Raw genomic sequence first — 14,456 nt, 5'->3', positions numbered from 1 at the left:
CACAAAAGAATGAAAAGAAGAAAGCAGATTATTGTTGTTCAAAATCTATCTATATTTTTTTTTATTAATGCCAGGTTTTCTAACTGGGCTTATAAAGGTCCAAAGAATCATGTCTTCATAAAAAGCAAGAAAATGCATAGCCTGCAGATAAAAAAAAAGAAAATGAATGCTGTGATAATGTGATGCTGTCATTAATATTGTTGTGATGAAACATGGACTATTAGTGGGGAACCAATGTTATTAATCTTATGAGCTCAACAATGACAACAAGTAAAGCCATGAAGCGAACATGTGAATGCCAACAAGGGTGGTGGCAAGTGGCAACAGTCAAATGAATGGGAAGAAATAGTGATGACAGAGTAGTCACCAATCCTGTGAACAGTGTGAATTTCACCCAACCAAGTTGGGATAAACTCCAAAAACCAGAGTGGCAGGAGCGCAAGTGAAGTAAATTTGACAAAGTGAAATGGGACTGTTGCTCATACCTCAGGGGAACCTTCAACATCTCCAAACATCTCATCAAAGTCACTTGGACTTTTCTTCAGAGTCTGGTCAGCCGGCAGCGTGTTGTCGTTGTAAGAAGACATAAACTTAAAGTCACTGGTTCTGGAGCCTGTTGTCAAGTAGGCGTCATAGTTGTACATGCTGCGTATAGTTCCCGTGCCGTCCACATCGGCGTAATTAGGAGGCAGATACGCGCTGGGAATGGCAACTGCTCCATCAAACAACAGTCTGGGCTTTCTCCTGCGACAAAACCTCACAGCCAGGACCACCATGATAAAGGTCAGGAAGAAGGTGGACACGGACACCAGCGCGATGATCAGATAAGAGGTCAGCTTGGAGTTCTTCTCGTCGTAAGAAATGTCCTTCAGCTCCGGCACCTCGGCCAGGTTGTCCGAAATAAACAAATACATGGAGCAGGTGGCCGAGAGAGGGGGCTGTCCGTTATCTTTGACGGCGACAATCAGGTTCTGCTTCATGCTGTCAGACTCGGAAATCTCCCGCTGGGTCCTAATCTCTCCGCTGTGGAGGCCGATGGTAAAAAGTCCCGCATCTGTGGACTTCAGGATGTGATAGGACAGCCAGGCGTTCTGTCCCGAGTCGGCATCCACTGCGATCACTTTGGACACCACTGATCCTCCGTGTGCAGCTTTGGGGACCAGCTCGGTCATGAAGGAGTTGCCCTCCGGGGCTGGGTACAGGATCTGAGGAGAGTTGTCGTTCACGTCCCAGATGAAGACGCTGACGCTCACGTTGCTGCTCAGCGGAGGAGAGCCGTTATCCCTGGCCATCACAAGGACTTGGAAACTCCTCAGGTGTTCGTAATCAAAGGACCTGACGGCGTGAATCGCCCCCGTGTCACCATTGACAGACACGTAGGATGACACTGGGGCGCTGTTCACCTCAGCAGGTAAGAGAGAATAAATGACAGTGCCGTTCTGTCTCCAGTCGGGGTCTTGAGCACTGACAGAGCATAAAGTGGAGCCAGCTTTGTTATTTTCACTCACATATGCACTGTAGGACTGTTCCTCAAACACGGGCGGGTTGTCGTTGATGTCTCCCACAGACACGTGGACGCTTTTTGAGGAGGACAGAGGAGGGGAGCCCTCATCAGTAGCGCTGATTGTAATGTTGTAGTCAGACACTAGTTCACGGTCCAGACGTCCAGTCGTCACCAGAGAATAATAGTTTTTGATAGAAGGAACTAACTTAAAGGGGATGTTTTGTTGAATGGAACAGCGTACCTGTCCATTCTTTTCAGAGTCTCTGTCCTGCACATTAATGATGCCCACCTCTGTGCCAGGGGACACATTCTCTGCCACTGAATTAGAGAGTGACTTCAAATTGATCTCAGGGGCATTGTCATTCACATCAGTGAGTGAAATGATCACTTTTGCATAAGAGGACAGCCCAAGTCCATCTTTGGCTTTCACACGCAATTCATATGATGTGCTTGATTCATAGTCAAGAGTGCCAGTTATAGCTATTGCACCAATTTTACGATCAATGCTGAATAATTTCTTTACATGATCTGTAACGTGTCCAAAATCATAACTCACATTCCCATTCACCCCTTCATCTGCATCTGTTGCACTAACATTAATCACGATTGTTCTCGGGGCAGAATTCTCAGGCAAACTGGCTTCATAAACAGCCTGGCTGAACACCGGGGCGTTGTCATTAGCATCCAGCACGGTGACATGTACGGCTACTGTGCCTGATCTCCGAGGAGAGCCACCATCTAAAGCAGTGAGAATCACATTTATCTCACTTTGCTTTTCACGGTCAAGTTCTTGGTCAAGTACGAGCTCTATTGTGCTGCCACTGACAGACAACACAAAATTATCATTTTTCTTTAGGGTGTATTGTTGCACTGAATTTTGTCCTATGTCCGCATCGTGCGCTTCCTCTATCACAAAACGAGCTCCTTTAACGGCTGACTCCTGTATCTCCAACTCAATTAAGTCATCATTAAACAACGGCGCGTTATCATTTACGTCCTGAATGTGCAAATTAATTCGATGGAGCTCCAGTGGATTCTCCAGGACCACCTCATATTTTAGGATACATGTAGCCTTGTCGTCACAAAGCTCCTCTCTGTCAATCCTGTCGGCGACAATCAGCTCCCAATTTTGCGTGTTTAGATCACAATAACGTTTTCTGCTCCTGTCGGCCTCGATGCGCGCTTTTCTGCTGGACAGCGCGCTCGCCTCCAATCCGAGATCCTTGGCTAAATTCCCAATCATTGATCCTCGTTTCATCTCCTCGGGAAAGGAAAAGCTCACGTCTCCGTGTGCGGAATGCAGCAAAAGAAAAACGAAATAAAACGTGCGCAATGGCAACATTTTAGAATCCATCATGGACACCTTACCGAACGGACTGGAGAACAATGTGGTCTACAAAATCAGCAACCTGCAAGCAGAACGCCAGTCCACCGCAAATGAAAAAGGGCGTTCAACAATTTAAAGGCTGGTCTCTTGCGCCACCGTGAGTCCAGTTTGTTGACGAGAAAGCCTACTTTTGAATTTTATATTTCTTCAAACAAACCTTCGTTGTACCCAATATGTTATCAAATTATTCTTTAAAGAGTAGTGTAATATAATATAATATAATATAATATAATATAATATAATATAATATAATATAATATAATATAATATAATTTGTTTTTACAACAGACCTTATACACTTTTATCTGTATGGATTAATTTCTGTAACACTAAATGAAGAAATTTTTACTTGTTATTTCTGAGTGGCATATATAATGAAGGCTTTTATAATTAATAATGTCTTATTGGGAACTTATACTGAATAATAATAATAATAATAATAATAATTACTTGTTTAGTTTTGTAAAACCCACACAGCATATAACAACATGCACTGGACTAATGCGTTAAGGGATATTAGCAATGCAACAGCAGCTAATTTTTAGTCATCTTCAAGAAAATATACTAAAATACTTTAAGATAAATTTCAAGGTGCTCAGACAAGGATTTACATGAGAACTGTTGTATAATTAACGCCACACAACTGTGAAATTTATTCTCAAGATGCGTGTAAAAAGCAGAATAAAACAGCATTTACTTGGAACGTGTTTTTTTTTTTTTTTTTTTTTTTTACATCAACACTTCATAAATAAGACAGTATAAAATGACTAACGTGGATCAAAACTTCCTTGTCTGTATACACAATTTCTATGTGGAAACGTCATTGCGAAGATCAGACTGCAACACCTAGCTGTTGGAGCACATGTAGATATTTTTTTCAGGCGAGGTAATGAGACTACAGCACAACGGCTAAAGCAGATTGTTATAGAGTTTCTATAATGAAAAGGCAAACAATCTTTAAAAAAAAAACTGTTTCAGTGTCTGTGCCCTTTTTCCCCACAAGATTCAAATATTCATTATTAAAAAGGTTGTACAGATCTCCACAGGGCTTCAAAGCATTTACTCACCATTTGTTAGTTCAGGTAAGGAGGTCAGGAGCCAGGTTATATGGATGGTGGATAGGTTCATGATTTGATAATATATCAAGTATCCTGATCTTTCAAGCTTCAAGTAACATAGAATGTCAAATAATAATTTGAAAAACTCTGCTCATTGTCAAAACACACCTGACTTAAGGCAGCCATCTTGGTTTTACCCGTCCCCCCCTGCATGGAGTTCACAACTCTAAATACAATAGCCATACCTGGCCAGTAGGGGGCATTTTAAACAAACACACAAAAATCCCTACTGTGTTCAAGACTTCAATCACAGACCTGAGCTACAATAAGATACAACATCTGTTATCTTTATTTTAAAAAATCAATAACTTTTTCTTTCCATAGACAATAATGTAAGTAAGGGATGCCCAGGTCCGGTCCTCGGGAGCCCCTATCCAACCTTTTCTAGATGCGTCTCCACTGCAACAAACCTGATACAAGTCATTAGGATTATTATCAGGCTTCCCCAAAGCTTGTTGATGAGCTGATCATTTGAATGAGGTGTGTAGAAGTAGGGACACATAGGGGCTCCTGAGGAGCAGACTTGATATAGGTGATTCATACAAAATCGCACAACTCCTTTCAGAGATAATGATACAACACTCAGCTCTACCTTATATCGGACCCCAACGACAAACCATGCAAAAAACACTTAAGTAGCCGATGCAGAACTTATAGCATGTATCAAGGCTTTACAACAGCATGACCCTAAGAATGAGGTCTCAAGGTGAGCATAAATAAGAGCAATAGAAGTATAAAGAAAAATGTAAGATAAATAAATAAAATAAGGTAATGCGGGTGAGAAACAAACACTGGACATCTGTATTGAGTTACTCAAACCGCTTATCCTCTCGAGGGTTGCGGGTGTGCTGGAGCCGATCCCAGCATGCAGGGCACAAACAGACAAACAACCATTTACACTCACAATCACACAATTTGGAGTGATAAATCGGCCGATGATAAATGTATTTGGAATGCGAGAGACAACCAGAGCACCCGGAAGAAACTCACACAGGCACGAGGAGAACATGCCAACTCCACACAGAATGGTGCAAGCAGGAATCGAACTCTGCACCGCTGAACCGTGAGGCCGACATGCTAACCAGTGCTCCACCGTGTCACCCTATAAAGTTACCAAAGAATAACATGTAAGTGAACACAGACTAATATGAGCCAAAGCCTTTAGGAATATTAAATTTGTGCGAGGATAAATAAATAACAGACACAAATAAAAGAAGTAAACTTAATATTTTCAACATGTTTATTACTACACATACCTTTTAAAGCGCTACTATTCAGCCACTGCAAAACGAATCCAGAACTGTTTCAGGTCACTTCATTGAGAAGTGATTACTGCAAACTACTATTCAAAATAAATGCTTTTAATCAATGTCAAACTAACCAAGTTGAAATGGCAGCAAAATTGAGAGAAGCCTGTCTCGTGATAACGAAAAAAACGATAAAATACTACCAGTAGTATGTTTGTGAAGAAACAACATGAAGCGATGAACAAATCTGTACTGGGCTTTCCATTTGTGAAATAAATCATCCATGTGTGCTATCAAATTTTACGAGACGACCAACATCAAAAAGTGGAGCCATGAATAAATACAGAAGGAATTGAGGGTCCCAAGAAAGGGGGGAAACAGTCAAAGAAGTTGGAGGGTTTCTGTATAATTGCATAAATACCAAGCCGCAACTCCGTGGCCTGCCTTTAACCAGCAAGTAGCTAGGATAACCTCCAGGATACAAGTGACCTTGAACAACATACATGTTGTAAAAAAAAATAACGATGGTTACACCCGGTTGTTCCGAATGCTGAAACAAATACTCAATGAACAGGATGTCTTAAGGAAATAAGTAAAAGAAAATCAAATAGCACTGATGCCTACCTCTGGGGAGTTTTGTGCCTCTCCAAATATCTCATCAACAAAGTCACTTGGACTTTTCTTCAGAGTCTGGTCAGCAGGCAGCGTGTTGTCATTGTAAGAGGACAAAAACTTAAAGTCACTGGTTCTGGAGCCCGTTGTCAAGTAGGCGTCATAGTTGTAGGTGCTGCGTAAAGTTCCTGTGCCGTCCATATCTGCGTAATTAGGAGGCAAATACGCGCTGGGGATGGCAACTGCTCCATCAAACAACAGTCTGGGCTTTCTCCTGCGACAAAACCTCACAGCCAGGACCACCATGATGAAGGTCAGGAAAAAGGTGGACACGGACACCAGTGCGATGATCAGATAAGAGGTCAGTTTGGAGTTCTTCTCGTCGTAAGAAATGTCCTTCAGCTCAGGCACCTCGGCCAGGTTATCCGAGATAAGCAAATACATGGAGCAGGTGGCTGAGAGAGGGGGCTGTCCGTTATCTTTCACGGCCACAATCAGGTTCTGCTTCATGCTGTCAGACTCCAAAATGTCCCGCTGGGTCCTGATCTCTCCGCTGTGGAGACCGATGGCGAACAGTCCCGCATCTGTGGACTTGAGGATGTGATAGGACAACCAGGCATTCTGTCCAGAGTCGGCGTCTACCGCGATCACTTTGGACACCACAGAGCCTCCGTGCGCAGCTTTGGGGACCAGCTCGGTCATGAAAGAGTTGCCCTCCGGGGCGGGGTACAGGATCTGAGGAGAGTTGTCATTCACGTCCCAGATGAACACGCTGACGCTCACGTTGCTGCTCAATGGAGGAGAGCCGTTATCCCTGGCCATCACGTGGACTTGGAAACTCCTCAGGTGTTCGTAATCAAAGGACCTGACGGCGTGGATCGCCCCCGTGTCTCCGTTGACAGACACATAGGAGGACACTGGGGCGCCGTTCACCTCAGCAGGTAATAGAGAATAAATGACGGTGCCATTCTGTCTCCAGTCGGGGTCTTGAGCAGTGACAGAGCATAAAGTGGAGCCAGCTTTGTTATTTTCACTCACATATGCGCTGTAGGACTGTTCCTCAAACATGGGTGGGTTGTCGTTAATGTCTCCTACAGACAAGTGGACGCTTTTCAAGGAGGACAGAGGAGGAGAGCCCTCGTCAGTGGCGCTGATTGTGATGTTGTAATCAGACACAAGTTCACGGTCGAGTGGCCCAGTTGTCACCAGAGAATAATAGTTTTTGATGGAAGGAACTAACTTGAAGGGGACGTTTTGTTGAATGGAACAGCGCACCTGCCCATTCTTTTCAGAGTCTCTGTCCTGCACATTAATGATGCCCACCTCTGTGCCAAGTGACACGTTCTCTGATATTGGATTGGACACTGATTCTAGATGTATTATTGGAGCATTATCATTCATATCAGTGATAGAAATGATAACCTTGGCATATGTTGACAGTCCAAGACCATCTTTGGCTTTCACACGCAATTCATATGATGTGCTTGTTTCATAGTCAACAGTGCCAGTTACAGCTATTGCACCGATTTTACGATCAATGCTGAATAACTTCTTTACATCTTCTGTAACATGTCCAAAATCATAACTCACATTACCATTCACCCCTTCATCTGCATCTGTTGCACTAACATTAATCACGATTGTACCCGGGGCAGAATTCTCAGGCAAACTGGCTTCATAAACAGCCTGGCTGAACACCGGGGCGTTATCATTAGCATCCAGCACGGTGACATGTACGGCTACTGTGCCTGATCTCCGAGGAGAGCCGCCATCTAAAGCAGTGAGAAGCAAATTCATCTCACTTTGCTTTTCTCTGTCAAGTTCTTTGTCAAGTACGAGCTCTATTGTGTTACCACTGACAGACAAAGCAAAATTATCATTTTTCTTTAGGATGTATTGTTGCACTGAATTTTGTCCTATGTCCGCATCGTGCGCTTCTTCAATCACAAAACGAGCTCCTCTGTCAGCTGACTCCTGTATCTCCAACTCAATTAAGTCATCATTAAACAAGGGCGCATTATCATTAATATCCTGAATGAGCAGATTAATTCGATGTAGTTCCAGTGGATTCTGCAGTACAACCTGATGTTTCAGGACGCACGAAGGTTTGTCACCACAAAGCCCCTCTCTGTCAATCCTGTCGGCCACAACCAGCTCGCCATTTCTCGCGTTCATATCACAGTAAGGTTTCCCACTCCCGTCCGCGTCAATGCGCGCTTTTCTGCTGGGCAGCGCGCTCGCCTCCAGTCCAAGATCCTTGGCTAAATTCCCAATAATTGTTCCTCGTTTCATCTCCTCTGGAAAGGAAAAACTCACGTCTCCGTGTGATGAATAAAACAAAAGGAGGAGGAAATAAAATGTGCTCCCCTGTAACGCGGTGCACCTTGAAGCCATCATTGAATATATCCGTTAAAAGGGACGTGAACATGCAGTTGATACAACGAACTCTTCAAAAATGTAATTCTACGCGTAACAGCAACGACAATTTGGTGTTATCCTCCCTGCAGTCAAAATGTTTGTGCGGCCAAAACACCCTTCGACAAAAGAGAGAATGACTGGTCATTTCAAGACTGGTCTATACCGCCACCTGGAGTCGATTTGCTCCGTTACAAACAGAACATTATTATTATTATTATTATTATTATTATTATTATTATTATTATTATTATTATTGATCATAATACTAACATTACAAACAAATTCACATTTCCAGTGTTCGTACCTCGGGCTGAGTTGAATTTAAAACAGCCAAACCTTTTTTTACACAAACAGTTAATACCTTACTTATAAAGATTAAGAAAACATACAACCAGCAGCTTTCAATCTATAAATACATCCGATCTTTTGTTTTGGGATCAAAACACCAGACCTACTAATTTATCAGTCATCGTCCACAAAGTTTTTTTTTCTCAATAACCGAGATTGTTTCCTTAAAAGAGGTCTAATAGTTTGTTTTCCAAGCACTTTTTCCTCGCACTGTGCCCTTGCAGAGAAGCGTTAAGTAAATGTCACTCGCCATTTTTATAGCGTATGTCCCCTCTGCCATCGTTCCTCGACACAAACTTTTTATGTATTAAAAAATTAAATTACTTTATTTAACAAACATCGAACACTTTTCGAGCTAGTTTTGAATGCATCTCAAACGGTCCGCGCACACACAGAGCAGGAGCCAGTGATGAAATGTTCAGCAGAGCAAACCAGTTTACAAAAGGCAAAACGCACGCACAAACACAAACGCGCGCGCACAAACAAACGCGCGCACACACGCACACATACACTTTGAAATGAAACCAGCAAATCGCAATTTAGAACGTGTACTTATGGATTTACAGCATGCATGTAGTGGTTATCATTGCTAGAATAGCACTATTTTATAAACATCTGCCTCTTTTACTGATACTTGTGTTTTACTGCAGTCTTCATTTTGTCTCAGCAAGAAAGCAAAGGTCTTTTGATATCACCCAAACACGAGATATGTATCATCGGAAAAGCTATGTCCTACACTGGGCACACCAGGACTTAAATAGAGTAACTGAAATGAGTCAAAAAGAAATATACCAAAATCCAATGTCCATTAATTCAGACACAAATGATGAGGCATGGTCTCAGGACGATTTATTAAATCACATCCAACTTAACACATGCATAAATCTAAAACGAGGCCATACCTATTATGGATGACAATAGTTGAGTTTAGCTATAAAGGAAAACAGAGCTAAAGAACAAGTAGGCATTGGCGTTCTGTCCGTGCATGTGTGTCGTGTTAATGGCATATTCTCGGTAGTAATGATTGTTATCAACTTCTTTGCAACAGTCCTAGAAAATATATTCCCCCCAAATAATGTAGCAAACTACAGAATATTGACAACCTAAAGACTGTAGATAGATGTTCTCGAAAAAGGAAGGGGTCATTCAATCACAGGTCCAGTAACAATGAAAAGCAGGCAGAGCGACTTGCAAATCATGCAAAAGACGGAATTTTCGTACTGACAAGTAGACTAAAACATCTAAAAGCCCCAAGTATCCACCTTTATAAATTGTTTCACCCAAGCAAGAAATGCGTGACAATTTCTCTTAATTTCGATTAATTACCCACACCCCAAAAAAAATAAAGAGGGTGGCAACTGTTAAAATGACAACACTTCCAAGAGTAATGCTGAACTATTAGTGAAAGAAACTATACCTTCGCAAACAGTCACGATATAAATAACCACATTAATCAATCAACAAACAACATCAATCAATCAATCAATCAATCAATCAATCAATCAATCAATCAATCAATCAATCAATCAATCAATCAAAGATGAAGAAATAAAGACCGCTTTTACGCATGTCAAAATAAGATTCAAGTTAACCAAATAAGTCGTATAACCTCATATGATTAAAAATATATGTGACACTTAACTGGATGAACAACAAAGTTGAGTGTCGCTCATACCTCAGGAGAACTTTCAGCATTTCCAAACATCTCATCAAAGTCACTTGAACTTTTCTTCAAAGTCTGGTCAGCCGGCAGCGTGTTGTCATTGTAGGAAGACACAAACTTAAAGTCACTGGTTCTGGAGCCTGTTGTCAGGTAGGCGTCATAGTTGTAGGTGCTGCGTAAAGTTCCCATGCCGTCCACATCTGCGTAATTAGGAGGCAGATACGCGCTGGGGATGGCAACTGCTCCATCAAACAACAGTCTGGGCTTTCTCCTGTGACAAAACCTCACTGCCAGGACCACCATGATGAAGGTCAGGAAGAAGGTGGACACGGACACCAGCGCAATGATCAGATAAGAGGTCAGCTTGGAGTTCTTCTCGTCGTAGGATATGTCCTTAAGCTCCGGCAGCTCGGCCAGGTTATCTGAGATAAGCAAATACATGGAGCAGGTGGCCGAGAGAGGGGGCTGTCCGTTATCTTTGACGGCCACAATCAGGTTCTGTTTCATGCTGTCTGACTCCAAAATGTCCCGCTGGGTCCTGATCTCGCCGCTGTGGAGACCGATGGTGAAAAGTCCCGCATCTGTGGACTTGAGGATGTGATAGGACAGCCAGGCGTTCTGTCCCGAGTCGGCGTCTACCGCAATCACTTTGGACACCACAGAGCCTCCATGCGCAGCTTTGGGGACCAGCTCGGTCATCAAGGAGTTGCCCTCTGGGGCAGGGTACAGGATCTGAGGAGAGTTGTCGTTCACGTCCCAAATGAACACGCTGATGCTCACGTTGCTGCTCAATGGAGGAGAACCGTTATCCCTGGCCATCACGAGGACTTGGAAATTCCTTAGGTGTTCGTAATCAAAGGACCTGACAGCGTGGATCGCCCCCGTGTCTCCGTTGACGGACACATAGGAGGACACTGGGGCACCGTTCACCTCAGCAGGTACGAGAGAATAAATGACAGTCCCGTTCTGTCTCCAGTCGGGGTCTTGAGCACTGACAGAGCATAAAGTGGAGCCAGCTTTGTTATTTTCACTCACATATGCGCTGTAGGACTGTTCCTCAAACACGGGCGGGTTGTCGTTAATATCTCCCACGGACAAGTGGACGCTTTTTGAGGAGGACAGAGGAGGAGAGCCCTCGTCAGTGGCGCTGATTGTTATGTTGTAGTCTGACACTAGTTCGCGGTCAAGAGGCCCAGTCGTCACCAGAGAATAATAGTTTTTGATAGAAGGAACTAACTTGAAGGGGACGTTTTGTTGAATAAAACAGCGAACCAGCCCATTTTGCTCAGAGTCCCTGTCCTGCACATTAACGATGCCCACCTCTGTGCCGGGTGACACATTCTCTGCTACTGGATTAGACAGTGATTTTAGTTGTATTGCAGGGGAATTGTCATTAGTGTCAATCACGTCAATAATTAAGGAAGAATAAGAAATTAATCCTAGGCCGTCTACAGCACTTAAATGCATTTCATGTGATGTTACTTTCTCATAATCAACAACTCCAGCCACTCTCACTTCTCCAGTTTTGGGGTGTAAAGTGAAGACATTACTAATGTCATCAGATGCATGGTCAAATGCATATGTGATTTCACTATTTATTCCTTCATCTCTATCACTTGCACTCACTATGATCACCAATGTATCGAGAGGTGAATTTTCAGGCAGACTGGCTTCATACACTGTCTGGCTAAACACAGGGGCGTTATCATTAGCGTCCAGCACAGTGACGTGTATTTGCACTGTACCTGATCTCTGAGGAGAGCCGCCATCATATGCAGTCAGCAAGAGCATCATAACATTTTTATCTTCTCTATCTAACTCTTTGTCTAAGACCAATTCACAATTCTTTCGCCCGCCTGGTTTTGTGTTTACATTTAATTTGAAATTGTCATTGTCCTGCAAAGTGTAGCTTTGAACAGCATTTTCTCCGATGTCTGCATCGCGTGCTTCTCTCACAAGAAAACGCTCCCCCTTGTCTGCCGACTCCCGAATTTCTAATTTGAGCACGTCTTCATTAAACTGTGGTGAATTATCATTAATATCTAGAACACGAATATTAATTCGGTGTAACTCTAATGGATTTTCCAGTACGAGTTCCTGTTTTAAAACACATGATGCCTTTTTACCGCAAAGCCCCTCTCTGTCGATCCTTTCCTGCACAATCAAGTCACCCGTGCTGAGGTTGACGCCACAGTGCTGGATGTTGTTATCCTCTGGATCAATGCGTGCTTTGCGAGCAGAAAACTGGCCCAAATCAAGTCCCATATCCTTGGCTATATTCCCGATTACAGATCCACGTTTCATTTCCTCTGGGATAGAGTAGCTCACGTCTCCATTGATGGTGCGGAGGGAAAGGAAAAATAAAATAAGGCGGGACCTGAAAACAGCAATTCCTTTGCTCTCCATTGCACAGCAAGTAAACCAAACTAAATTTTGCAAAACATAAATAAAAAATATCAATGTAATCTTCACGGATATCCACAGTTTTTACAGCGCAGTCTCGTCACTCGTCTCGAGCAGAGCAACACAATGAAAATCCGGGTTGTGTCGACATCAGATGGGAGTTTCAATATTTTTTTGTTCATGAGCGCATACTGACACCTAGAGTACATTTCTTGACATAACACTAAGACAAAAAAACAGTAGATTATCACACTGATCGCGTTGCATGAGCGTCCATTTTTTAAATCGAAGTGTTATATTGTCACAGATTTCCCTCCACCCATTTTCTATATTTTAAATTAAAAATATTAAAGTAGTATTTAAAATGACTGTTCCTTGGAGAAAAACCAATGGACTCAAAAAAAAAAATGAGTTTGCTGACTACACAGAAATCAGAATAAAGACTTCCCGAGTCAGCAGAGAAACGTACAAAACTCATTTCAGCACCATGGACAGAGTCAAACCGCCCCAGAAAGAGTCACGGTGGATTGAAAAGTCGAACTCATATAAAAACGAGTGCATGACATTTTCTGAGCAATGCAGTGAGCTAACCAGAAACCATAAGGAATATTGCATGAAGAGAACTCACGCAAGCCAAGGAGAACAGGCAAATTCTACATGGTGATAGTTCAATGGCGATTCAATGACAGGTTTCCTGACAGTGAGGCAAATGTGCAAACCAGTAGAGCACCTTTCAGTGACTCTCAAAGATGATTCAATTCATTTCATTGAGGTTTTACAGTATAAGGACATAACCTACTTCATTAAAAAGGCTTCACCTAACATGTTTTTGCATTTCCTCACATTGAGGCACCTGAGTTTCTTTGCTCTCGTGAATAAATTAATTAAAAAACAAATACACATATGTTTCTGAAGCAGTCTTTATAGTATATAACCGTTTACCGAGTAAGATCAATTACAGCCTAACAATATTGGCAGACACTTCAATAATAAATTTATTTCTGAGTCATTGCTGAAACTATCTGGTATAATCAATTTTCATCAATACAAATACATACACAATATAAAAGTCCGAATTTGTAGAGAATGCCCATTCTCATGACTACCACTGTGCGCAAAGCGACATCCATCAAAGTACGCTTGGATTAGGTTGGTGTGGAAGAGCAAGCGGGTACTGATCACGACCCATCAAAGACCTCAGGAGAAAACTTCAATATGTACTTTGAGTCACAAACACTCCCTCAGGGCCAATGTCAGTCACCTCTGACCTAACAAAAACAACTGCAGCTAAACAGGGGTAAAGACTCGGTGCACTTTATCATCCATTTTCATTTAAAATAAATATCAAGGTCAGATGTCTAAATAATTCAATCTTGAAAAAAAAAATCCATTCAAAAAATAGCCTAACCCAAAGTTAAACTCATTCGTTATTTAACTTCAGGACCAATACTTGTTTTTTAACACCTGTCAACATTCTGCATGAGTCATATAGAACTAAAACCAATTCCATCTGACTTTGGGCAACAGTCAGAATGGACACTTGCCTAGTCAGAAGTCAGACAGGGCAGAGACAAATATTTAATGGGAATCTGCCACACTGATAGCGTGATAGTCAGTTGTGTTCACCATACCACTATCAATAACAAGGGATTGATAAAAGCAACAAACCCAAGAATTTGCTTCTCAAACTGAAAATTTAGTTGATTTCTGTTTAAAGCAGAGCAGCACACAAAACAGTCAAAATTATTGTACTGTT

General features: G+C 42.3%; 1 protein-coding gene across 18 annotated transcripts in view; it reads right to left on the bottom strand.

Moving 5' to 3' along the window:
* LOC125988574 (protocadherin gamma-C5) overlaps positions 1–14,456 on the bottom strand; it is a 239,431-nt gene that overhangs the window by 163,020 nt on the left and 61,955 nt on the right. The window contains exon 1 of one of the 18 annotated variants that reach the window (XM_068650675.1): positions 10,310–12,913. The exons of 15 other annotated variants lie outside the window; for them this stretch is intronic. In XM_068650675.1, the coding sequence (XP_068506776.1) occupies positions 10,310–12,703 (2,394 nt within the window). In that variant the 5' untranslated portion in view covers positions 12,704–12,913. Of the gene's footprint in view, positions 1–485; positions 2,948–5,880; positions 8,464–10,309; positions 12,914–14,456 lie in introns of those variants that run through there. 2 more of the 18 variants (XM_068650687.1, XM_068650705.1) reach the window with 2 other exon arrangements.

The sequence above is a fragment of the Syngnathus scovelli genome, chromosome 1, assembly GCF_024217435.2.
Source record: "Syngnathus scovelli strain Florida chromosome 1, RoL_Ssco_1.2, whole genome shotgun sequence".
Classification (NCBI taxonomy): Eukaryota; Metazoa; Chordata; class Actinopteri; order Syngnathiformes; family Syngnathidae; genus Syngnathus; species Syngnathus scovelli.
Note: the sequence above shows the minus strand (reverse complement) of the source record. Positions and strands in the feature narration are given on the sequence as shown.